Source organism: Mangifera indica, chromosome 19, assembly GCF_011075055.1.
Source record: "Mangifera indica cultivar Alphonso chromosome 19, CATAS_Mindica_2.1, whole genome shotgun sequence".
Classification (NCBI taxonomy): domain Eukaryota; kingdom Viridiplantae; phylum Streptophyta; class Magnoliopsida; order Sapindales; family Anacardiaceae; genus Mangifera; species Mangifera indica.
The window spans coordinates 5,403,233-5,428,275 of record NC_058155.1 but is presented as its reverse complement, the minus strand read 5'-3'; the positions used below and the strand labels follow the sequence as shown (position 1 = coordinate 5,428,275).

The 25,043-nt window shown below is 32.1% G+C and overlaps 2 protein-coding genes across 4 annotated transcripts; one reads left to right on the top strand and one right to left on the bottom strand.

The window, feature by feature from the left end:
- The first annotated feature begins 10,700 nt into the window (after positions 1-10,700).
- Positions 10,701-15,307, top strand: LOC123203775. 3 transcript variants are annotated; one of them, XM_044620249.1, is made up of 9 exons: positions 10,701-11,126; positions 11,204-11,255; positions 11,536-11,609; positions 12,264-12,365; positions 12,647-12,784; positions 13,588-13,639; positions 14,300-14,373; positions 14,576-14,665; positions 14,979-15,307. In XM_044620249.1, the coding sequence occupies exons 1-9, from the start codon at positions 10,834-10,836 to the stop codon at positions 15,037-15,039; spliced, it is 936 nt and encodes a 311-aa protein (XP_044476184.1). In that variant the 5' UTR covers positions 10,701-10,833; the 3' UTR covers positions 15,040-15,307. The 3 variants fall into 3 exon arrangements, with proteins under 3 accessions (XP_044476184.1, XP_044476185.1, XP_044476183.1); XM_044620250.1 differs by having other exon boundaries at positions 10,709-11,126; positions 12,641-12,784; positions 14,984-15,307; XM_044620248.1 differs by having other exon boundaries at positions 10,710-11,126; positions 12,641-12,784.
- Positions 15,308-20,522: 5,215 nt separating this feature from the next.
- On the bottom strand, positions 20,523-24,509 carry LOC123202590 (ras-related protein Rab7). The gene is made up of 7 exons (XM_044618536.1): positions 24,107-24,509; positions 23,966-23,992; positions 23,382-23,481; positions 23,126-23,272; positions 22,334-22,414; positions 22,111-22,256; positions 20,523-20,878 (listed from the first exon to the last, which is right to left on the bottom strand). Exons 1-7 carry the CDS (start codon positions 24,157-24,159, stop codon positions 20,815-20,817), a joined length of 618 nt encoding a protein of 205 aa, XP_044474471.1. The 5' UTR covers positions 24,160-24,509; the 3' UTR covers positions 20,523-20,814.
- Between the last annotated feature and the right edge of the window lie 534 nt (positions 24,510-25,043).

Sequence of the window (25,043 nt, the reverse complement as noted above, 5' to 3'; positions counted from 1 at the left end):
GATTAAGGGACTGTGATTCTCTGGAAACGTATCCAATCTTGTATGGCAATCTAATTCATTTGGTTCATGCCACGTATAAGATTGGAAGTGTAGCTGGTTGTAATTGGTCAGATTTATTAATTAAACCCATGGCTTATGTACTGGAGAAGATCTCGGAGGGTAAACGTTGCGTTTTGAGTTTGGATCACATCGTATCGTGGTTTTTTTAGTAAGGGGCGCACGAGTGGGTGCGTGATGAGGTGGCAACGGATGATGCAGTGTGGGGTCCGATGTTGTCTCTGTTTTCTTATTTTCATTTTTTTAAATTTTCGGTTTCTGTTTAGTTGCGAAGTAGTCGAGAGATATTGGACGAACAACAAGATTCTTCAATAAGAAGTCGACACGTGTAAATCTTGAAGTGTCGTGGCTATCACTGTCTCTTATATAGTTTAGTCGGGTAAAAAGTTAATTACGGAATAAAAAGCGAAGAGAAATTTTTCATGGAATTTAATTAATTAAATGGGAAAGGACAATTTTTCAGTAAAGTTTTAATCTAATTTCAAAATAATATTTAAGATAGATAAAAAATTCAAATATTTAGTTATAAGTTAATTATTATCCAAATTTTTATTTTGACCCATAAACTCTAAAATCTAAAAAAATTATATCATTTTATTTTTTAGTTTAAAAAACTTACATTTACCCAAATGATTAAACTTTGGAAAACTTATTTTTTTTCTTTTTAGGTTTCATCTCTTGTCACTTAGAAAACTGATCGATGATCGAAAAGAAACGAAGGTCTTCTCCGACAAAAGACAACCCTTCGTCGTCTATATCAAGAAGAAAAGATGAAGGACAACATCGTCATATCGTCTAGAAGAGATAATGAAGTATCATCTTTCGTTATCTAGATGACAGGAAGAAGGATGACACTTCATCGTCCTTTGTCATTGTGTCAGTCATCCTTCATCGAGTCTTTCAGATGATGAAAGATGATGTTTTATCATCATGTTTGGGTGATTGTCCTTCATCATTGGATTTAGAAGATGGGTAAAAAGCACTAGTCGTCAGTCAGAATGATGTGGCCAAAGAAGAAAACAAACTCTAAGGTTGAAATCTAAACTTTTCAAACTTTGAAAATAGGTTGAAGTGTTAGTTTTTAAAACCTGGGGAAAAATTATATAAATTTAAAAGTTTTAGGGTTTATGGATAAAATGATAATTTTACCTCTACCTCTAACTGAAAATTTGAATGACAGTTAGTCCATAAGTGGGTATTTAGGTTTTTCATTTATCGTGAGTATGATTTTGATATTAGGCTAAAATTTGGGTGGAAAATTTTCCCTAATTAAATTAACCATTAGGATATAGCAAATCGATTATTAGACCCGAAATTTATCTTATTTGATGTAATTAGTTTTGATCTAATATAATGAGTTGATTCAAATGAAATTTCTCATTACAAAAAAATAATTAAAAAAAATAAACATAATTTCACTAACCTTATGATAAGCTAGCATTCTTCATCAACTTACTTGCACTTAAACAAGTTTATCATCATTCTCACAAAAAATATGAAATCCAATATGAAGATCATTCGCTTCTAGGCATATAACTGTAATTTTGGATTATTTATTATTTTTTAGTGAGGATTAATTAAATTTTAAGGTAATTTTTTATTAAAGTGCGAAGAACAAATTGAGTAAGATTGATTTGGCACAGTAGACATTTTTGCCCAATGAAATTCAATAAAAATTGTCATATGTTATATGAAATTAGGAGTGTTTAGTAATTTTATGTATTAGAGAATTATAAAATATTTTACATTTTAAAGGTTACGTGATATTTTACACTATAAAGAATTGCATGAAATTTTTGATGATGCAAGGGTTACATAGTATTTTACATTATAAGTGCTCTATGATCTTCAACGAATGTGGGTTATTTGATGTTTTATAGATTGGATTCATATGATAATCTACTATTAGGGTTATATAATATTTGATCGAGAGAGAGAGTTATTTGTTATATTTAGTAGCATTTTTTATATATTCAATGATTATCAAACAAGATACAATATAACAACGAGTCATAGATGTATTGGCTCTCATCCAGATATAAACCAAAGGTGAAAGTGCATCTACATAACTATGAAGGTGAAAAACTTCATCAATGGATTGCCACACAAAATTCAAGATAATCATGATGTTTGGTATGTTATTACCTTAGCTAAGAAGATGACGCAATCAACTCCTTATTATATGACAATTAGTCATAAAGAAAGAAAAGTAGCATTTCAAAAACAGGGTTCTAAAGAACAATAGACTGTTGGACCTTCCATTTCATTGTAATAGGAACAATATCATTCTCCAATTTTTAGTTAATATTGAAGTTTCATACTTGTAGTATGATTTATAAGAAGGAGGTGACGACCTTGACTAGTATGAAGAGGAATAATATATTATAAATATTAGTATCAGTTCAAATAATCTTATGGACTCTCTCGATTTAGAATTATTATTTTTTGTTAAGGATTGAGTTCATGGATAAAAGAACAATGTTTTGACTTAGGGTACTCATAATCAATAGCTATGCATTGATCCTCTCGTCGCTATTCAACCATTCAAAAAACATTTATTTATTTCATACACAAATAAGAAGATAAAGATTGTTATTTTATTAATTCAAAAATATGATTATAACATATTATAAAACTGGTGACAATTGACTCTAAGACATTATCTTAAATGTGATTAAAAAGTTGACTAATTGCATATTAGTTACAATTTTATTCTCTATCAACATGACAGAGAACTTATGGATCACACACCCTAACTCAAGTTCTTACTTTATGTCCATGCACACAATCCTGAATGTTGATAACCATAATCAACAATGCCAACATTGGTGTTACCTTCATTATATAGATTATGAACTTTAATGTTGGCCCTCATGGGCAAAAGATATTATTCTTAGGATTTATATCAATTTGCTTCATAATTGGTATATGAAGTTGCTTTTCTCAATTTGGGAGAAACCACCACACAAAAAGAATACAGTTGTGACATTTGTTTTATAAGGGTGAAGACACAAGTGATATGATGGTATCCTCAATGTTAATAGACACCTTATTGACAACATTTTTATGTTGTATGAGAATGCTCATAGTATTAGACTAAAGGTCAATACAAAGATATGCACTAAGTAACTCCATTATTCCATCATATGCCCTTACCCAAATAGGTTTGAAACATTTTTCACTTTCCCCAAAGTAAATTATAATGTTATTTTTAACCATTGTCCATTGACTTTTGTACGTAACCAATATAACAATCGATATTTTGAGAGACCCTACAATAATAATAAGGTTTACTAATAAATAAATATGATTTTTTTTTTTTAAATTTGCTAATTCATGTCAGGTTTTCATTGCATGTCAAATTTGATACACCTCTAACTTTCACATTTTTAAGTTTATACCTCTAAAACATATATGAACCCTCATAACTTTAAAATCTTACACTTGTGCATATAGTCCGACTTAAACAAACCTAAGACTTTACGCTAATAGTGTATACAACATGCTAAATTTTTCGAAACTTTATACACCCCACAGTTATAAATCTTCATTTTTCCTTAGAATCATCATAAACCTTCATTACTTTTAGATTTTTACAATTAGCCCCCAATTCAATGTTTAACACTTCAATAAAAAGTTTAGCATGCATGCTACAATGTCTATGTTACAGTTCATAGTGAAACGTGGTGCCTCATTTTTTTCAGCAGTTCATGGTCACCTTCTCTTTATTACTACCAGTTATTTTCCTATGTCTCATGCCTCAAATTTCTCAGCATTTTATGGCCCATGTTTCTTCATTAGTGGGCAGTTATTTCCCTGTTTTAATTAGGTGGAGTGTTTTTTGTTGCAATGCTATTAGTGGGGTAGGTTTCTGTAGTGTTTCTTGGCTTAAATTTCTCTTATACACCTATATAAAGGCTCCTAAAAATGAATGAAGGATGACTATTTCTTCACTTCAATGTTACTGTATATTTTTGTTGCCCTATTTTACTTCCTTGTTCAAACATAGCTCACAAGCAAAGAAATCAGATGCAAGGTCGAGGTCGTGGTTATGGATCCACAAAAAGAGACCATATCAATTTGGTATTAGAGCCAAACATGGTTGACGACCACCAAAATTCTAACTTTCACATACTCGAGTAGCAGATTGCAAGTTTGAGTGTGGGCTTAGAACAGGTGATGAAACAAGTGGTTAAAATGTCTCTTGTCGGATATGAAACTTCTATTAGTAGGCATAGACTAGCCCTGAGACGCACAAAAAAGGAGATTGCAAATGGGAGGATCACCTCGAGATTAGTAAAAATTGACTTTTTGAAGTTTGATGGCTCAGAGGATCCTATCGCTTGGATTTGTCAGGTTGAACAATTTCTTGATTTTCAGAACACCTCACCCAAAGATCAAGTTCGAATTGCAGCTTATCACATGGAAGGCGACACTTAGTTATGGTTCCAACAATTTTGCTATTCTAAAAGAAATTTAACTTAGGAAAAGTTGAAAGATAACATTAGCAAAAGATATGGCACCTTTACTTATGAGAAAGCCTTTGCTGATTTGTGTAAACTGAAACAAATAAGGACCTTACAAGAGTATCAAACACAGTTTGATCGTTTGACTAAAGCAGGAACTTGTTCTAATGCCTGAGAAGTTGGTGTTTTTCATAGTGGACTCAAAGAAAACTTGAGGGTTGATGTACAAGCTTTGCATCCACCTAATTTAACTGAAGCTATTGGGTTAGCAAGGATTTTTGACAATAGGACAAAAATAAGAGGCACAATCCAAGTAATGCACAAAACTCTAAGTGAAGCAAGCCGAGGGAATTTCATTCCTTGGGGGCTACTAATGAGTAATACAAACTCATATCCAAATGCACCAACTTGCACTATCCAATGATTTACTCAAGCTGAGCTACAAGAGCGTTGACATCGAGGCCTTTACTTCCATTGCAATGAACCATTCATCACATGACATGATTGCAAAAAGTTGTTCTTTATCGAGCTTAAACAACCAAAGATAACTTAGAACAGATTTAAGATCTTCCTTCATCGAGGACGAACTTGAAACTCTAGAATTCTCACTTCATGCGCTAGTTGGGGTAACGACACCACAAACCATATGCGTCCCCGTCAAGGTCCTCGGGATGGGTATCACTGTGCTAATAGATTCAGACTCATCCCATAATTTTTTACATGACAAACTTGCAAGAATTTTAAGACTAACCATAGAACTTGTGCCAACTCTTAAAGTTATGGTGGCAAATGTGAAAAATTGTAGAGTTAAGGTATGTGTCGACAAGTACCTCTTCTTTTCCATGATAAACCATTCTTTGTAGATTTTTTGCTACTTGCTCTAAAGGGATATGATGTTGTGCTTAGGGCTCAATGGCTCCAGATGTTGGGACCAATTTTGTGAGACTTTAAAGACATGTTTATGAAATTTAAAATGGATGAGGGCATAGTAACTTTACAAGGCATTGTAGCTCCAGAGACTCGATTAATCAAAGGGAAAACCTTTACCAAAGCAATACAACAAAATAGTGGTAAAGTAACTCTTTGAACACTTTCTATAGTATATGCTAATCTAATTAATTCGACTAAGTCAACAGAATAGGTGCAATTTCAACAAGAATTTCCAGAGGTCTTCACCCCTATAAAAGGTTTACCATCTTGTTGAGAATAAGACCACCACATACCGTTACAACTTGGAAATGGCCTAATCAGTGTTTGTCCCTTTTCGTTATCCATATTTTCAGAAGCAAGAAATTGAGTGACAAGTTTTTGAAATGTTGGAGCAAGGGATTATCTGACTAAGTCGAAGCCCATTTTCTTCCCCTGTTCTTCTAGTAAAAAAGCAAGATAGGTCTTGGAGATTTTGTATTAATTATCGAGCTCTCAACCAAGTCACAGTAAAAGATAAGTTCCCGATTCTTGTAATCAAAGAACTATTAGATGAACTAAATAGGGCCAAATGGTTTACTAAGCTTGATCTATGATCCGGGTGTCATCAGATTTGAATGAGTGAGGATGACATTGCAAAGACCGCATTTCAAACACACTATGGGCACTTTGAATTTATGGTAATGCCCTTTGAACTCTCAAATGCTCATTTTACCTTCCAAACACATATGGATTCAATTTTTCAAAAATACTTGTGCAAATTTATATTAGTATTTTTTGATGATATTTTGATATATAGTAAAGGGTGGAATGAGCATCTCAACCATGTTCGGATTGTTTTGTCCATTCTAAAAGAAAATCAATTAGTAGTTAAAAAAGAAAAATGTCATTTTGGACAAACACAAGTTAATTACTTAGGGCATATAATTGGAGCACATAGGGGTAATGGCAGATCCATAAAAGATAGAAGCCATAACAAATTGGCCAAAACCTAAGACTTTGAAAGAGCTAAGAGGTTTTCTCGATCTAATTGGGTATTACCCTCAGTTTATAGCAAAATATGGTGTAATTGTTCACCCAATAACAGATATGCTTAAGAAAAATGCTTTCCAATAGAGTGAAACTGTTGAAAAGGCTTTCTTACAACTCAAAGATGTTATGACTAAAGCACTAGTTCTTGCCTTGCCAGACTTTTCCATTCCTTTTATAATGGAGTATGACGCCTCAAGAATAGGCATTGGAGTAGTCCTCATGTAGAACAAACAACCAATTGCATATTTTAGCTCTAGCCTTCGAGGTAAGAACCTTTCCCTTTTCACATATGAGAAGGAATTAATGGCCTTAGTTCTTATAGTACAAAAATAGCACATTTACCTTTTGGGGAGGCATTTTATCGTGAGGACAAACCAACAAAGCCTAAAGTACTTGTGGGAACAAAAGATAGTCACTGAAGCCCAATAGAAGTGGCTCATTAAACTTCTTGGATATGACTTCAGCATTGAGTATAAGTTAGGAACAACCAACTCTGATGTCGATGCCTTATCTCAAAAAGAGCAAGCTACTAAAGTCTTTGCCCTTTCAACTCCAATTCCAAAATGGCTGGAGATCGTCCGAGAAGAGAATCTGAACCACCAAGAGCTTCAACAACTTTGTCAATTAGTATAACAAGATGAAGTCGTAGGACCTTGGCAATTTAGGCAAGGGATACTGTTCTTTAAAGAAAAGATTTATCTTCCCTAAAATTCCTCTTTAATTCTTTTTATCTTAGGGGAAATTCATAGAGACAGTCATGAAGGGTATTTCAAAACACTACATCATGTGCGAGAGATTTTTTATTGGAGAAAAATGAAAAAAGTGGTTCGACAGTTCATTCAGCAATGTGGTATTTGTCAAAAGCACAAGACATATTAATAAAGACCAGCTGGTTTAATTCAGCTGCTCTCTATTCATACACAAGTATGAACAAACATCTCTATGGACTTTATAGAGGGATTACCAGTTTCATACGGGAAAACCGTGCTTTTAGTGGTGGTGGATCACCTCTCTAAATATGCTCACTTTATTCCTATGGCTAATCCTTACATAGTTACCATTGTGGCTCAAGCATTCTTTGATCACATTTTTAAATTACATGGAATGCCACAGTCTATTGTTTATGATAGAGACCCAACTTTTAAAAGTGCATTTTGGCGAGAGTTGTTTAAATTATAAGGAACTCATTTCAATTTCAATTCCACTTATCACCCTCAAATTGACGGACAAACCGAGGTGGTGAATCATACTATCAAGATGTACCTTCGTTGTTTCACAAGTGACGAGCCAAAAAATGGACGAAATGGGTTGCATGGGTTAAATATTGTTATAATACCAACATTCACTCTTCCACACAGACTATCCCTTTTGAGGTCGTTTATGGAAGGTCGCCTCCTGCTCTCCTTTGATATGTCTCGGGAACTACAAAAGTGCAAGCTATAAAAACTTTGCTCCTTCAACGAGATAACATACTTTAAGAGTTATGACATCGCTTTCAAGAAGTGCAAAGTTGAATGAAACAGATCTACAGTCGCAACCATGTAGAATAAGAATTTGAAGTTGGCGACTTAGTATATGTAAAGCTTCAACCATATTGACAAACCTTGGTGCAACAACAATCCTCTACCAAACTTGTTGCCCACTTCTATGGCCCATTCAAGGTAATTCGAAAGATTAGCAAGGTTGTATATGAGTTAAAACTTCCACTAGCTGGCCACATTCATCCGATCTTTCATATTTCATTACTTAAGCGACATGAAGGCTTACCGTCCACAGGACTCACACCTGATTTTCCAAATATTGGCCCTAAAGTTTCTAAAGACTTGAAGCAACCAGAAGGCATTTTGGCAGTGCGTGGCTGAGGTCGAAATCAAGAACTACTGGTGCAATAGAGTGGTTGTGATCCATCTAAAAGTTCTTAGATTGCTCGTTGGACCTTTATCCTAGATTATACGACTTTTTCATTTCCTTGAGGACAAGGCCCTTTTCAAGGGGGAGAAGTTGTTACAGTTCGTAGTGAAACATGGTGCCTCCTTTTTTTCAGCAGTTCATGGTCACCTTCTCTTTATTATTAGTAGTTATTTTCCTATGCCTTATACCTCAAATTTCTCAGCATTTTGTGGCCCATGTTTCTTTATTAGTGGGCAGTTATTTCCTTGCTTTAATTAGGTTGAGTATTTTTTGTTGCAATGTTGTTAGTAGGGTAGGTTTCTATAGTGTTTGTTGGCTTAAATTTCTCTTGTACACTCTGTATAAAGGATCTCGAAAATGAATAAAGGATGACTATTTCTTCACTTCAATTCTACTGTATATTTTCGTTGCTCTGTTTTACTTCCTTGTTTGAACATAGCTCGCAAGCAAAGAAATCAAATGCAAGGTTGAGGTCGTGGCTGACCATATCAATCTAGCTTTAATTTTTTTTTTTTTTTGCATATAAACCCTGAAACATTAGGGTAAATTTTTTTTATTTCCCTATATTTTATAATCTTGCACTTACCTTCCAAATCAAAGTTTAGGGATCCTGCTGTGAAATTTAGCATTATCATAATATTTAACTTCTAATTTTATGCTTACAGCTTTAAAAGCTAAACTAAGTTATAGAAATTCCTGTACTTTGTCAAAATCCCATATTCTTACATATATTTCTAACAATACAATAATCTATCTAATTAGAATGAAAAAAAAAAGGTAAATATTGATATTTTTATATAGATTTAATTACTTTCCTAACTTGAATTTGTAATTTTTGTTCGAAATTTTGAACATAGGCTTTTGAATTAAAAGTAAAATGATACTTATGTTGGATAGGTTTTAGGGTTTATGTAAAATGTTAAAAATAAAAAACAAAACTGTATTTAATATAATTATTTGATCAGAAATTATTAGTCTTCCACGAATTAGTTATTTTAACATATAATTAATAACTCATTAGTTAATAAATAAGAATAATTAAATTAATTAATTAAGTAGGTGTGGGTACGCATGGCAAATAGGCGAAACATGAGAAAATGGTCCAACTTGAAATGGCCCAACTCAATACCATAGGGTTGGGTTAGGCTCGTGGCCTTTAGAGTGGGGTTTTGGGCAAGGTAATCTATTACTATTTACATAATTATTTAAATAATTAATTAATATTTATAATATAACAAAATATTTTTTATTTAAATTGTGGAGCGGCCTATTTAAGATCTGGCATGACCCAACCTTATATATAGGCATATCGTGGGTCTTATCTATTTTTTCTGATTGGCTCAATCTGAAGGTTCGCAACTGTGCAAACCTTATGCATGGTGGGTCACATCGAAGTCGATCCAACCCAGCCTACTAACACCTCTAAAGGCAAAATTGCCTCGACTATAGATACAGAGTAGTGTGTTGGCCAATCATTGATGTGACTGGTTTGAGGTGGTTCAATCTGAAAGAATAATTCAATTTGAATGAGATTCTCTTTTTTATCTGTTTTTAAAATCGTACTGATGATCGAACTGGTTATCTCACTAGTTCATAGTCCGATCATAAACTGACTGGTTCAACTTATTATTAAATTATAATAATTTTTTTAAATAATATCATATTAACCAATATATTGTGCTTAAAATTTTGTAAAACAAAAAAAATCAATCAAGATACTCAAACCTATAGAATTAGATCATATCTTTTCTAAGAGTGATAATTATTCATCTGATTTCAATAAAACAATTAAATGAAAAAAAATGTTCTCATATCATAATACAGAAAAAAATAAATATAATTATGTAAGTTATTACCTATAGAAGACATTTTAATGTATGTGAGATGCATTTATTTCTTTTTTTTCCTTTTATTTTTGAACTTATATTTTTATTACAAATCTGTAGAAATTTATTAAATCTAATTTAAAATAATCAAATTATTCGAAAATAATTAAAGTTTTAAAAATATCTTAAATTTTGATCAAATTAGGTTTTATCGATTTTGACTGATTCATCCGATTCATCGGTTTTAACCTAGTCAATAAGTAAACTACTTTTTAATATTAACCGATTTTAACTTAATCAATAAGTAAACCACTTCTTAGATCAACTGGTTGAATCGACTATTCAACTCCAATTTTCAAAAGAGTGTTCATCACATAATCCAGAGCTAACTGTTACATTTAACCATTTTCCACGAAATTGTACAAATCAGTAGTAAACAGATTCAAAAAAACCAGGCCGATTCTTTTCACAGTTGAAGGGCTGAAAACATCAAAGGCAAGGAGCCCGGTAAGAATTTATCCATATCTGTATATGTCAGCCACCATTATGGTATCAATCGACTCACTTCTCACGATAAGACAGACAGTTTTCATATAATTTGAATTCTTTGTTTAATGGAATTAAAAAGTCAGAGACAGAGACAACATCAGTTATTTTCCCTCCTTTTCTCGTTAAGCATCGTGGACGTATCCCGCCCACATGTTGAAACCCTCCCTTCATCTCGATCCCTCTCACAAAATCTCAAGACTTTCAGTTCTCTTCGTGTTCTCTTTGAATCGGCTATCATTATGTCTCTCGCCAATGTCCTCAAGACTCTTTTCTTCGTGCTCTGCTGCCTCATGATCGTCACTCTCGGCTACACCATCTCCATAGACGGTCTCCCCTTCCGCAAAGACCTCCTCACTCCGTGAGTAACTCTTTCTCCTCTCCTTCTCTTCTGCTTTCTTTAGATAATGTGTGTGTAGATGGGTTGTGTTGTTTCAGGTGGATGGCGGCCACTTTGGTTGATTTCTACATCAACGTTGTTCCTCTGGCGGTATCAATCTTCTTCTTCCTTTTGATTCTTTTAACTTATCAGTTTCAATTCTATGTTGTGAATAATAATAGGCTCTTTTGGATTTATCATCTCACCTGTTTTATGTTGAATCCTCTCAATCATTTTCGGGTTGCAACGATTGTTATTACTGTTACTAAAGCTTTTGTTGGTACTCAGTTTTTTTTCCTTGTTTAGATGAAAGAAATATAGTTTTTTTTTTTTTCGCTTCATCAAAATTTTAGTGCTTTTTACTTAATTATGGACTTGTGTGTTGTACCAGGCTTGGGTTTCCTACAAGGAACCAAACTGGATTAGTGCAATTATTTGGATAATTCTCCTTGTATGCTTTGGCAGGTAATTAATGCTCCTCTAAACACAGTATCCGGGCTGAAATTGATTTGTAATTGGAGTTTCTGGATTTGCACTTGTGTTTGTATCCAACTATCATTGTGGGCTAATTTTGATTTGTTTAAGCTTTTGAGATTAATGATGTTACAGTTTATACCAATTATATTAATGCTGTTGTTTCATTAGTAACCAGAAATAGATTTGTGTTATTCTGATGTTCTTCTTTTTGCGTCTTTCTTTTTCCCCTAACTACAATTTTTTACCAAGAAATTGTATTATGAGTTGGCTATGCTTCTTTTTTTGCATAGTGTTCAACTTTGGTGATTTAGTCAGATTCATGTAGTGGTTGTCGTAGATTCATGTAATACTAGTTGTTTTTATGACTGATTGAATGAGATGCAATTGTCATGTATCTGTTGTAACTTGTAAGTAATTAAGCCTTAGGAAAACACTCCATTTGTCAATGTGTGATTAATTGAAGTTGACATTCTAACACTATGTCTCCATACCACTCATCTCTTTCTTCTTTCCAGTGTTGAACTTATGAATTTGCTTATTAATTATTGTTAAAAATGAAATTGAAATTTATGATGAGCTTTTGGTAATTACTTATGTCATTCCAAATTTCGACTCACTTATTTGCTTTCAAATGTTTTGCAGCATTACCACCTGTGCTTACATTTTCATTCAATTTCTCAAGTTGTCACCTCAAGAATCTTTACAAGATCCCATGTACCATGTTCTGTTGCGGTATCCTATCAAGTAAGTACAAAGACCTTCAGCTATTTTGTGTGCATAGTTGTGCACCTGTGACTGAAGAAATTGATAAATATGAAAATAATCAATAGAAGTGTTTCCGTAAGAGTTTCTCTCGAGTTTTGCATTGTCAATTCCTCATAATAATGTGTTAATTATAGATTGATTGGTAAAGTATTGGGATTGTATGTACGTTGAGCATGATGCATCTTTGTGGCTTTTATTATTGTCCTTTCTTCTCTTATTGAGTTACACTTATATTTAAAAATTTCTTTGTCTAGCCATAGCCTGGAACATAAAAGAAAGAACTCTCCTGTTGTGGCTGCCAGAATCATTTTTGGTGCCCTGGGTTTGTTTATGTTGGGAACTCTAGTTTACACTATCTTGACTGATGGTTCTCCTTTTCGCAAAGAGCTCTTCACTCCGTAAGTTATTTCTTCCCCTTTATTATTTTCTTTGGTGGGGAAAACAGTAATCCTGATTCTAAAGTTGACAATCGACCTTAACTATTTGTTTCTTGTACCTATGTTGTAAATTCATTTTAATTTTTCTACGGTGTTTTAGTTATTATCATTTTCCCTTCTTTTTCTCTGGCAGTCCTCTTGTTTATTAATCTGTTAAATGAATTTTCTGTAGGTTTGTTAGATTTAGAACAACAAAAATAATATATCGGGAAATGCTAAATCTAATTTTTGACATGGAAATGTTATGCCTGGTTCATATATTAGGCAGTGTAAATCTCCCAGTTCTAATGTTTGATGGTAAAAGATTGAATCTGACTGAAATATAGTGTTTGGCAAGTATGCTTGTGGTATTGTAGGGTTTCTGGTTTGTCTTCAGAATTCATAGCAGTAAGATGTTTTCAGGGAACAATAGAAGTTATTTTCTTATTGGATATTGGCAAAACCCAGAGGGGTGCAAAATTCAATGTGCTTGATGCTATAAACTGTTTGCATAATTTGGCTGCTTGTTAGTAAAAATGGATCCCCAAACAACAATTTAGTGCTCAGTTATGCTTCTGATTTTTGAAGCATGCCCTCTATATATGACCAATTTATCTGTCCTCTGTAATTTCTCAATACTCAGGCTGGTGTTTCTGATACATGTGTTGGAACCTTGTAATTGTTTTCTTTACTTTATGCTATCACATGTTTGTCTTTGCCCTTCTGTTCACATTTTTCCTACTTCACTTTGTGGATATTTGCTTGCCTTGCTAAACTGTCTGCAGGTGGATGTCAGCAACACTAATCGACTTTTACATCAATGTCGTGGCTCTTTCGGTATGTTTTAAGCACTTACTATTTGCTGTTCTGCTTGAAAGTTAAATCTGGGTTAGATTCTGATATGGAAATCAGAGGGACTTATGAATATTCAAGAAAAAATTTTAAGCGGTTAAAACTTATGTGTGGCAAACACTGTAGCTCTAAATTTTTTAGTGATTTAGAAGGTGGCTGTCGTATGAATGCTTTAAAGAGCAGCCTTATGATTTAAGCAGTGAAATTTAGTTTGTACAAAGTATGCATGAGAAGAAAGAAATGACTTTTCCTGCACTATCGTAATTTGCCTGGACTTCATAGAAACAAATATAGTGTAAATCTATTTGCAACAAATGATGCAAAGTGCATCTTAGACATTTTTTCACCCTCGCCTATGAGATTCAAAAAAGCAAGATCTGCAGAAAAGTTTGCTTATGGCCTTTGTTATTGAGTTGACTGAATCAATGGTCAGTTACTTGAAACAGTTGTATAAATCCGAAAGCGAGAAGTGAAAACTGATATATGAGTAGAGTTGCTCAATGAAATTCTGTATTCTTCATCTTTTGATTGTTCTCTTGATGTTCTTTCTAAGAGAAGTGAAAAATTTTGATTTGAAGTTGTTAATAATAATCTAATCCCATTATTTGGATAATTAATGCATTATGCTTTTATGTGCAACTTCAGGTTTGGGTTGCCTACAAGGAACCAAGTTGGTTTAGCGCATTCCTTTGGGTGATCCTTTTGATATGTTTCGGCAGGTGATATTGTTTTACATACACTTACCCAAAAAATATATATATATATATTGTTTTACATATTTTAGTTCTATTTATTTGTAACGTTTTGAATCCAAGTGCTTAGTTTTTTGGTATGTTGTTCTTTTGTTTGTGTTGTATAAATTTGTTGATTTCACATAAATTATTTTGGAACTGGTACTGAATTATTTTTACTACTTGCCAGCATAAGTACATGTGTCTACATTGTCCGGCAGCTGTGGTGCCTGCATTCCGAAGATTCACTCTACCTCATTCTTTTGAATACTAGTAACAGGCAAGTTTAGAAAAATATACTTCAGTTTACATTTGTACACTTACTGTGAATGTTTAAACTATCCTAAAACCGATGAATGAGGCCAATTTAAAAAACAAAAGACTGCGGTGCTGTTACTAAGCGCAGGCAGAAAATTCAAGAACTTGTACTTGTTTATGATTACTGCAATCATCGAAGCACTCTTTTGCAATGCCAAAATATGGTCTTTTTGCATCAACTGCCTGTTAAATTAGTCTTAGAATTAGGTGAAGTTTGTAGCAGATTTGTATTAGTGCTTTCCTGTGTCTAAAAGCTTTATAATTGACTATGGTAGGGCAGAAAACTGGTATGATAGAACCTTTGTGATAGATGCTGCAAAAGTTGAGAGTCAATGAGCTCAACGGAACAGTTGCCGGGCGATACACAATTAACCAACAGTGCAAATTACATTTAGCTTTCTACTCTTCGCCGGCTATATCGACACGGTTATGAACACTCCTTCCATATTCAATGTAAACAATTTTATTGTTGACTGACTTCATGTATATGCATGGATGTCTGTGTACCTTATGATGAACATTCACTTTGTGAAGATATCTTCCTACATCAGTATACAATCAAAGAATTATATAAAGTATTACATACAAATTGACATGGTATCAATATCAAGAGTTAGCAAAATGGGTAAAATATTAAAATTTTTAGAGAGAAGATTTCGATTCGAGCCTTACTTATTTTCTATGGTTTTAATGTGTATATATTAATTTATCTAATTATATTTTGTCATGTTATTTTGTATGCAATATTTTATATAGATTCTTTGCATGTGTAGATTACCATTATTTAATTGAATTGGGCAGATCCGAAGCTCAGAGCAAAAAATGACTTTGGTTGAATAAATTTTGGGCTTGGGTGTGGAAAAAAATTTGGGCCGAAATGCTATTTGGGTTTGAGCTTAAACAGTATCTGTTGCCCAAAGCCCCAGTAGCCCTGAACATGGAATTATCGTAAATAGCATGCATGGGCTATGTTAATTTGTAACTTCAATTAGAACTAAGTAATACCGGGGGTGTATACGAGCCAACCCACTCACCAGTAGTTTGCGGTTTGGCTCATCTCAAATTGAGTTCGAATTTAAGTTCCTTGAAGTCAATTCTCAAGTCAAGTTAAAGTTTGATGTTAGCTGGTTCAGTGAGCTTACAACTTGATTTGAATAAAATATTAATATATGTTTAATAGTTTTAAATAAAGTTAAATTTAAATCGAATCGAGTTTGAATTTACCTAAGTTCAAACTTGGCTTGTCTTAAGTGAAGCCAAGGTTGAGCTCGAATTAACTTTAAATGTGTTTGACCTTGGCTCATTTAAGAGGAATTGAACTTTGAGTTCAATCTAATATTAAAACAACGTCGTTTTAATGTGTATTGATCAAAATAATGTTATTTTATTCTATTCATATCGAATTTTTCAAACTCACAAGTTTAACGAACCAATACTCCTAAAACTCAAGCTCATGAATATTTAATTATCAAACTTAAGTTCACTTGAGTTGAACTTATTTTAGGTTCACTCAAACAAAACTCTAACTTAAGTTTGAACAAGTTCAACATAAATTCAATCTTAGTTTCAAACATGATAATCAAATTGTGTATCAAAAATCTAATTTTATATATCGTGTATCGAATATTGTATTATATTCTATGATATAGTTTTTAAGAAATAAAATAATATAATGATACAATAAACACGTTATTATTTTAGAAAATATCACGAACACTTATAAAAATTTAAAATTTCTCATATATTTCTCTGTTACATTATATTTTTTCCTAAAAAGTGTATCGATCTGTATTGATAATACATATTATATTATATAATAGATATAATATTTTTTATATATTATTATATATAAGCCCCACATTTCCCACGGTTTTACTGTTCAAAATCAGAGAAAATTTTGAATCTCCCACGGGTTAACGGGTTTTCGTCTATTTAGTCGACTTTTTGTGTTTTCCGACAACCGAAAATGACAAATAAGGATAGTACATCATCTCACTTCTTGTTTGAATCAATTTATTGTTAGGATTATTGAGATTTGAGGGAGATTTTGAGGTTTGAATAGTTCAGATTTCGATTTTGAACAATGCATAAAATGTTTTTATTTTTGGTTGTTTTGCTTTAATTTCTTGACGGGTTTTGTGTTATTGGATGTGTAGATTTGATTTGTGTAGGAAATAGAGGCTGAAATGTCAATTTTTGATCGAAAAATGGGTTAGATTTGTCGGCGTTGCGGTAACTCCCATGAGTGCCCGTGGGGTGGGGGGAAAATTTAACGTTTTCAAAATTTTGGGGGGAGGGGGAACAAGGGGAGATCCATAGGGGTCCGTGGGAAATTTTACACAGAACTGTGGGGCAGTTCGTGAAAACCATGGGTTGGGTGGAAAGTAACTTTTTTAAAACTATAAGGTCTATATGAGATAGACTTTGAACGGTTATAACTTTTGATCCAGGAGGAGTTACAAGGCTTGTAATATATCAACACAAAGCTCATTTCGAGCTCTATAACAACAACTAGTTTGGCCAGTTGCGCCGAATTTGGAGGCCAAAATAAAACTATTTCAATGTATATTATGTAGTTTTTTTGTTTTATCAAATTTAGGATTTTCGGTTTTTATGATTTTGAGTTTGTTTGTGATCGGGCTAGACTTTTTTTTATATGTAATTTTCAAATTTGATATTTGTAATTACGATGTGCTTTTTTAGACATGTTTTACGATGTAATTACGAAATTTTTGATCGATTTTTCGATTTTCTTGTTCATAAGCTATTTAAACGTGTAGTTTTTAAAATTCAGATCTATTTTTTTAGATTTTCGAGTAATTTTTTAATTATTGACATTATAGAGTATTTCAATATATCTATTTATTTATAAGATGTTATTTTCAATGTAGTTTTTACGAATTAATTTTTTTCGATTCAAATTCAGAAATACGAATTTCTTCTTTTCAAACGAACCTATAGTAATTGATATTAAGTAAAAATGAGAGTAAAAGTGAGTATTTAAGTGATATAAAAAATGTATGTAATGAGAGTGAGAGTGAGAGAGTTTATATAAATGTGATAAAGAGTAATTTTGGTATTTTCAAAAAATTAGGGTGTTTTTACTTAGAATAGGGAATTTGGGTATTTTTGCTTAGAAATAGTGAAATTGGGCATTTTTGTTAATAGAGAGTAATTTGGCCATTTATTATAATTTCCTATATATTTATATACCCAAAATAAATATGTATAATATTACTTTAAATAATAATATATTATTATATAATTAAATATTATTTTATATATAATTTAAAATTATTTAATTATATAAAAAATATTATTATTTATTTAAAAAATTATTTATATACATAATACTACTTAAATAGTATGGAATGATAAGTGACCATTACGAGAGAAAAAGAAATGTTCCCCATTGGATCTAATAAAGTACATAACATTAGGAAAATAATATTGAATGACTAGGAAGAGTGCTGGAACTTTCTACACTGTGCGACAGAAATATCCCACACTCAACCAGCCTTAATTTTCCTCGAATATTCCCTGGAAATATCTCATGCTTCTCTAGAATTGGTTGGCTGTTGTCCCCATGAGAAGTGCAGTGGACACTCCCAAACGAGAAATTGAAATTTTTAACCTTTTTACTGTATGTATATACCGTTTATTCTAAAATTTAAATAAAATATTATAATAATATTTTATTTTTTAAAAATATTTTTATTAATGTAACTCATACAAAAATAAAGAATATCATCTCTCTTTTTTTTCTCAGTCTTTCAGTAAAGAAAAAATCTCTACAATATAAAAAAAATTTTAATAAAAAAAATACGTGATTGAATAATAAAATTTATATGTTATATATTTTCTTTATAAATAATTAAAAATTAAATAATATATGATAAATTTATATTCATGATTTCATATAAAATTTAATTTTATTATAATTTTATATTATTATATTATTTAATATTATGTTGGCGTAACCAACCCTTCACTGGAGTTATATTTTTTTTAAGTTTTCTTCTATGCATGGGCCAAGGGTGCAAGGATAAATCTAAAATTTGATAATTTAAAAAAAGGAAAATCTTTAAATGCAGTGGGACTCATTGCATGAAAGAAAACTTAAAAAGAAAATAAATCCGAGTGGAGATGCGTGGGGCTCAAAGTGCAAAGAAGAATCCAAAAATAGAAAAAGAAAAAAAAAGAAAACCTTTAAATGCTATGGGGCTCATTGCTTAAAAAAAACTAAAAAAATAAAGATTGTAGTAAGGCTGGATTCGAACTGAACCCATTCAAGCTTAAACTCGAGTTTGATTCGAATGAGCTCAAAATAAATCAGTCCTAAGCCAGCTCGAGCTCGAGCTCGAGCCAATGTTTTCAAGCTCAAGCTTAATTATCAAAATTTGTAAATTAAAATTTTTGATACAAAACAACATCGTTTTGATCAATATGTATTAAAACGACGTTTTTTTAATAACGAATATTCGAATTCGAAATGAATCGAATCGAATTCAAACCGAATTTAAACTCAAACATAATGAGCTCGACGAGCCCGAGCTCGAACTCGAGCTATATTATTATTAAATCAAACCGAACTCTAGCTTAATTCGATTCGAATCTAACCTAGATTGTAAAGGGATTGAGGTCACCTACCCCTTGACATTATAGTCAAAGGTTGATGTCGTTAACCCGTTTTTTATTTGAAAATTTTTTAGATTTAAATTTTTATACTTTATAATCATTAATATAATATTAAACAATATTATAACAGTTTTAAATAATAAAAAAATAAAATAACAATATTAACAAATCTAACAATATGAAATCACAACAAAATTAAATTTTATATAAAATCATAAGCATGAATTTATTATACATTATTTGATCTTCAATTGTTCATAAAAAAACACATAATATATAATTTTTATTATTCAATTACGTGTCTTTTCTATTAAAATTTTTTTTTCTATGTTGCAGAAATTTCTTTCTCACTGAAACGCTGAGAAAAAATGAGAGATGATGTTCTTTTTTTTTTGTATAAATTACATCAACGAAAGTATTTTAAAAAAATAAAATACTGTTATGATATTTTTGTTTAAGCTTTAGAATGGGTAGTATATATATATATATACGATAAAAACTTCCCCACAAAGAAAGGTTGCACATAGGTTGAACACTGGCAATGTGTTGCCATGTTTGTGTGGGTTGTGCTGGGACAATGCACTAAGCTTAACTACGGACTCCAGACAATTAGCTAGTGAATAAAAAGTATCAAAGGACCGGACTGAACAGGTCCTATCAAGGGCTTATGGATAAGGCTCGTAAGCTGACTCTATACAACCCACAAAAAAATTAATATTTATTAAAAATTAAAAATAAAAAAATAAAAAATATATAACATAATAGACTGACCCGCTGCTAAATACTTATATTAGCTAATAAAAAATACCAATCACTAACCCTACCCATTATAAATAATTTTTATCTTTTCATTCCCCTTTGACAAGTAAACTTTCATACTTAAAATAGAAAACATAAATTTAAAATAATTTCAATTGAAAAGAAAATACCATTTTTGGGCCTCAAACCCAACTCCCATGCCATAACTTGAGCTTGAACTAAAAAAATTTTAAAACCATGACTCAAGCTTCAGTCATGGTGACTCGTTATGGACTTGATCAAATTAAGCTATCAATCGAGTTTGAGCAATGACAACTTATTTTGGTCTTGAATCGAACTCAAATAAACTTGACTCAAATCCAACCCTAATTGTATGTCTGTACCTAATTTTCAGTGGCAGCCAAACATATAGAGGGACAAGAATTCAAATGAGCATCACATTCATGCCCAAATATTTTGATATCAACAACTAAAGACCTTCAAATCCAAATCAATATTACAAATGAACTCTACGTGGGAGACTACAATGTAAAATCTTTTTAAAGAGCAAAAAGTCCTTTCAAGATCAATATAACTGTTAAGCATGCCTCAACTGAAAAGCTTAGCATACAAATGGCTAAGAATCACAAGAACCGGCAAAAAAATTAAAACAAAAATGAAGAATTGTCAAACCAAAATATTGGGAATTAACCAGTCCAACGGGTTAACTCTGGTTCAGCATGCACAACCACCTCTTTGCTCAGTCTCCGAGACAGCCTCTGGAATTCCTTGGAAGTATCTGTATTTGAGTGAAAATTCATGAGGGTCAGAAAAGCACTAAACATCTCACGCATGTACCCATTTCTGAAACAGTGATAAGGGGTTATTTTGGAAAGGAAGCTTTGCATATTTCGTAAATAAAAAATAGTACATCGAAAGATACTAATAACCACTACAACTAGAAATCAGAGTTGAACACCAAGAACAGTATGCATTGCAAACACGAAAAATTATACCCACAATTTAAATTTAAGAACTTCAAAATGTTAAATGTCAGAAGCAGATAACTATCAAAGGAAAAAATATGATGATATACAAAAACTTTTATGCCAACCATCAAAGACCACCTTGTTCAAGAATATTTCAAAGAAGATTTCAGGCATATTCTCATAAACTGTTAACAAAAACAACATGCTCTCAGTGTGACTTCAAAAAGAGGAATGAATCTCCAGAGAAGTTAGTAAATCTCACAAATTGTAGGCACTACAGATATGAAAATAAACATCATAACTCGTGGACTCTACCAAGAAAGAAAAGAGAACATCGAAAAACCCATCACTATTAAAACAGAACAAAAAACATAGATCCCTTTTTATTTTTCATTAGCTTTCTACAGAATGCTAAAATGAGGTTAGACCACCCAATAGAACAATAATAATATAACTTTGTAAAAGAACATGCAAGGTGAAAAAGCCATAGAATCATAATTTGCAAACATGTATAGAAAACACAAAAAATATATTTGGAAACAAGCAGACAAGTAGCAAAGGATACATGCTTTCTAAGCTCAACTACTGAGAATTAACCACAAGTAAAAATAAATTGTGTAACTTCATCTTTTTGCTACTTAAAAATAAAAGCCTACTTGTTTCCAAAATAAGGTTCACATGACAGTTATGTCTACTTGAGTTAACACTCACACAGAGTTCTTAAACTGGTAAAGGGACAATAGGACAATGGATACTTAAAGCAAATACTTTTTTTTTTTTTTTTCCACAAAATAATAATAAAAATATATGTAATATCATTCCTACCCATGACAATTTGTTATAAGATTAATCAGATCCATATCTCAATTAATCCCTATCTAAAGGTGTTTGAAATGTTTGTCACCTATGACCTGTCCATGAAGATTTCACATTTCTTCCACCTAATTTCTAATACATATAACAGTTAATAAATGTATATTAAAAGATCATGCAAGAGGTAAATCTGATTCACACATGAAAGTATCATTTAATATAAACTTACATGTCCTGGTCATGCTCATTGGCTAGAGCAGTTCTAGCTATACTCAAGAATGCAGCATCAACATTGATATCCTCTTTTGCAGAGGTCTCAAAGTAAGGAATGTTCCCTTTGGAGGTGCACCAGTCCTTTGCTTTCTTCTCAGACACCTGTGGAGAAATAAATTTGATTAAATAAGAATGAACAAATTGAGGAATTTTAGGCAGCACTGAGATTGTATCCTTACCACTCGGCTGTTCCCACCATCAATATCAATCTTGTTCCCAAGTAATATAAATGGAAATATCCTGGGGTCAGCTGGATTTGCCTGGATGTCATGACAACGTGAATCGTATTAACATTCAAAATTAAAGAAGAAGGCATCTTCCAAGAAAATTCAAACAAAAATGTACAAATTTGCAAATCAACCAAAAAGAAAAAAGGAAACCATGAATTAGCCATTAAAATTCATAAAGAGTTGGTATACATCTAGACAAACATTAAATAGAATGAATCATTTATTCAAAGAAATGGAGTAATCAAAAGAAAAGATAGATAAGATTATCATGCTTTTCTTCAATCTAACTGTGTAAAATTCATGCCACAACATACAGCAGCAGGATTTCAAGAAAAGCCAGATGATTCAACGCATATACTGGTTAATGGCTAGCAGCGTGTTGAATCAAAGTATAAGGGAATAATGTAACTAGCAGCGACTATAATAACAATTTTCAGTATTTCACAATATCTCTCTGAAGTTCTAAAAATTAGTGTAAATCAAAACCTGCTATCATCAAGGATAAGAAGGCTTAAGTGAATGGAAAGGCAATCACCAGCTGCACTCACACCTTTCATCCCCGAAAGTCCTCAAGGAGTAATTTTAAGTGTCAAGCAAGTAGCATAAGATAATATATTATGCTTCTAAAATTCAACAATACATTATTAGTCAGACGATAATGTAAATCACATTGACCTGAGAAGCATGTTTTGAGCACAAAAAATTGAAATTAAAAAAATAAAAAGAAAGAATACTACAAACCTGCTTAAGAAACTCCTCATGCCAATTGTCAAGTGTATCAAATGACTTCATTACATTGACATCATAAACTAGTACACAGCAATCTGCCCCTCTATAGAAAGCAACCCCAAGACTCTGAAATCTCTCTTGCCCAGCTGTGTCCCATATCTATGAATACAAGACAAAGCCATTAAACATCATGTGTATCTGTAACTAATAAATTCATATAAAACTACACAAAACAAATAAATTCCATTCTACCAAAAGGAAAACATACCTGCAGAGTGACAAGACGGTCATCAATTTGGAGTTCTTTAGTAACAAAATCAGCACCAATTGTAGCTTTATACTGCTGACTAAACTTCTTGTGAACATATCTAAAAAAAGCAGTTAAGAAAGAACGTCGACACACAAATTACTCACAACCAAAATCACTCCAACAAAAATTAACCCATCAAAGTTTGAATGAACCATTACTTTAACAACAATACACACTGCAACCCTTCATAAGACAAAATATATAATTCCTTTTCCAATTCACCTACTCCCCAAAATCAACAGCAAAAACTAGGCAACTGAAGTTCTTTACTAATATATCGCGTAGAGTACAGCACTGTTACAGGGACTGATTTATCACAAAATTTGTCATATACAAATAAAAGAAACTGAAAAGGAAAAATTCGCGAAACTAATAGTATTTGTAACATTAACTGCGAGAAATTGCTGTAATTTTCATCACATATCATTCCACTAACGTTACCACCGCTCTGTAAGCTTAAGCTTTAAGAGATCGTAATAGAAAGAGATCATTGATAAATTAAAAAAAGAGAGAGAGAATAAGAGAGATTGCTCCAAGGATACTGATTCATCAACGACGTCTTGCCAACCCTGACATTAACAAAAACAACGACAACAAATAAAAACCTCAAAACGTAAAATCTCAATTCAGAACCTACCAAAACAAGCTCCAAATTCAAACCCTAGAAAAACACGGAGACTTACCCGCTGTCGCCGAGAACGATGACCTTGAGCAGAGTTCTTCTCCGCACCGACATGGCGCCTCCCACGAATGACGGAAGAGCAACGAGAATCAGTTACGTGTGAGAGACTGGGAAGGATATTTGGTTATGAATGAGAAGAAAACGGTGTCGGATTTTTAGGCGAAGAGAATTTAATTTGATTAGAGCTAAGAGAAAGAAGAAAGGGGCGCCAATTTCGATCTGGTTTCGTGGGGTCGTTCCGAGGACGAATATTGTTTAACCCGGGATATTGGGACCCGTTTTGAGGGCAAAATTGGCGATTTTGTTGTCGTTTTGGTAATTATTTTAGTTGGAGAAGTTGGAGGAAATCGCATGGGCGGCAAAAGAAATTGGCTTACAGTTATAGATTCGCGTTAGGTTAGATCTATAATCGAATAATTTTGGCCATAAATTCCTTTTTTTTTTTTTTACGGATAAATTTGCGGCGCAGAAGTTTTAGTAAATGAGGATGATAATAAAACAATATCAGACCAACTGGATAATTTTTTTAAGTTTAATTTTGTCCAAGTACAATTGAATCGAATAATATTTAATTTAATTAAAATCAATTCTAATCATAGTGGTTTTCTTGTCATAAAATTCATAAAAAAGAGGGTAAAAAATTATATTGATTTATTATCTTTGTGATGGGACATCTAGAATCAAGTTAAATTAAGTTAGAATTCGTTTAAATTTGAGTTCAGTTTAGTTTAAGTGAATTTAAACTTAAATTTATCTCAAAACTGTCCGAGTTTAATTTATTTTAAATAAGTCAAACTTAAATATAAAATTTTGAATTCGATTTGATATTATAACTAAACGAAAAATAATTAAAATGATAGTATTTTAATCAATTCGTATCGAAACTTGAGTTAAAACTTGAAAATATCTAATTGTTAAACTCGAGCTAGAGTTTGAGT

Coding starts and splice junctions, on each gene's coding strand:
- LOC123202590 (XM_044618536.1), bottom strand. CDS start 24,159: ATGTCGGTGCGGAGAAGAACTCTGCTCAAGGTCATCGTTCTCGGCGAC. Junction 23,993..24,106: donor ATCGTTCTCGGCGACAGCGG/GTAAGTCTCCGT, acceptor TGTTAATGTCAG/GGTTGGCAAGACGTCGTTGA. Junction 23,482..23,965: donor AAGACGTCGTTGATGAATCA/GTATCCTTGGAG, acceptor TGCTTTTTTTAG/ATATGTTCACAAGAAGTTTA.
- LOC123203775 (XM_044620248.1), top strand. CDS start 10,834: ATGGAATTAAAAAGTCAGAGACAGAGACAACATCAGTTATTTTCCCTC. Junction 11,610..12,263: donor CTCCTTGTATGCTTTGGCAG/GTAATTAATGCT, acceptor AATGTTTTGCAG/CATTACCACCTGTGCTTACA. Junction 12,366..12,640: donor CTGTTGCGGTATCCTATCAA/GTAAGTACAAAG, acceptor TTCTTTGTCTAG/CCATAGCCTGGAACATAAAA.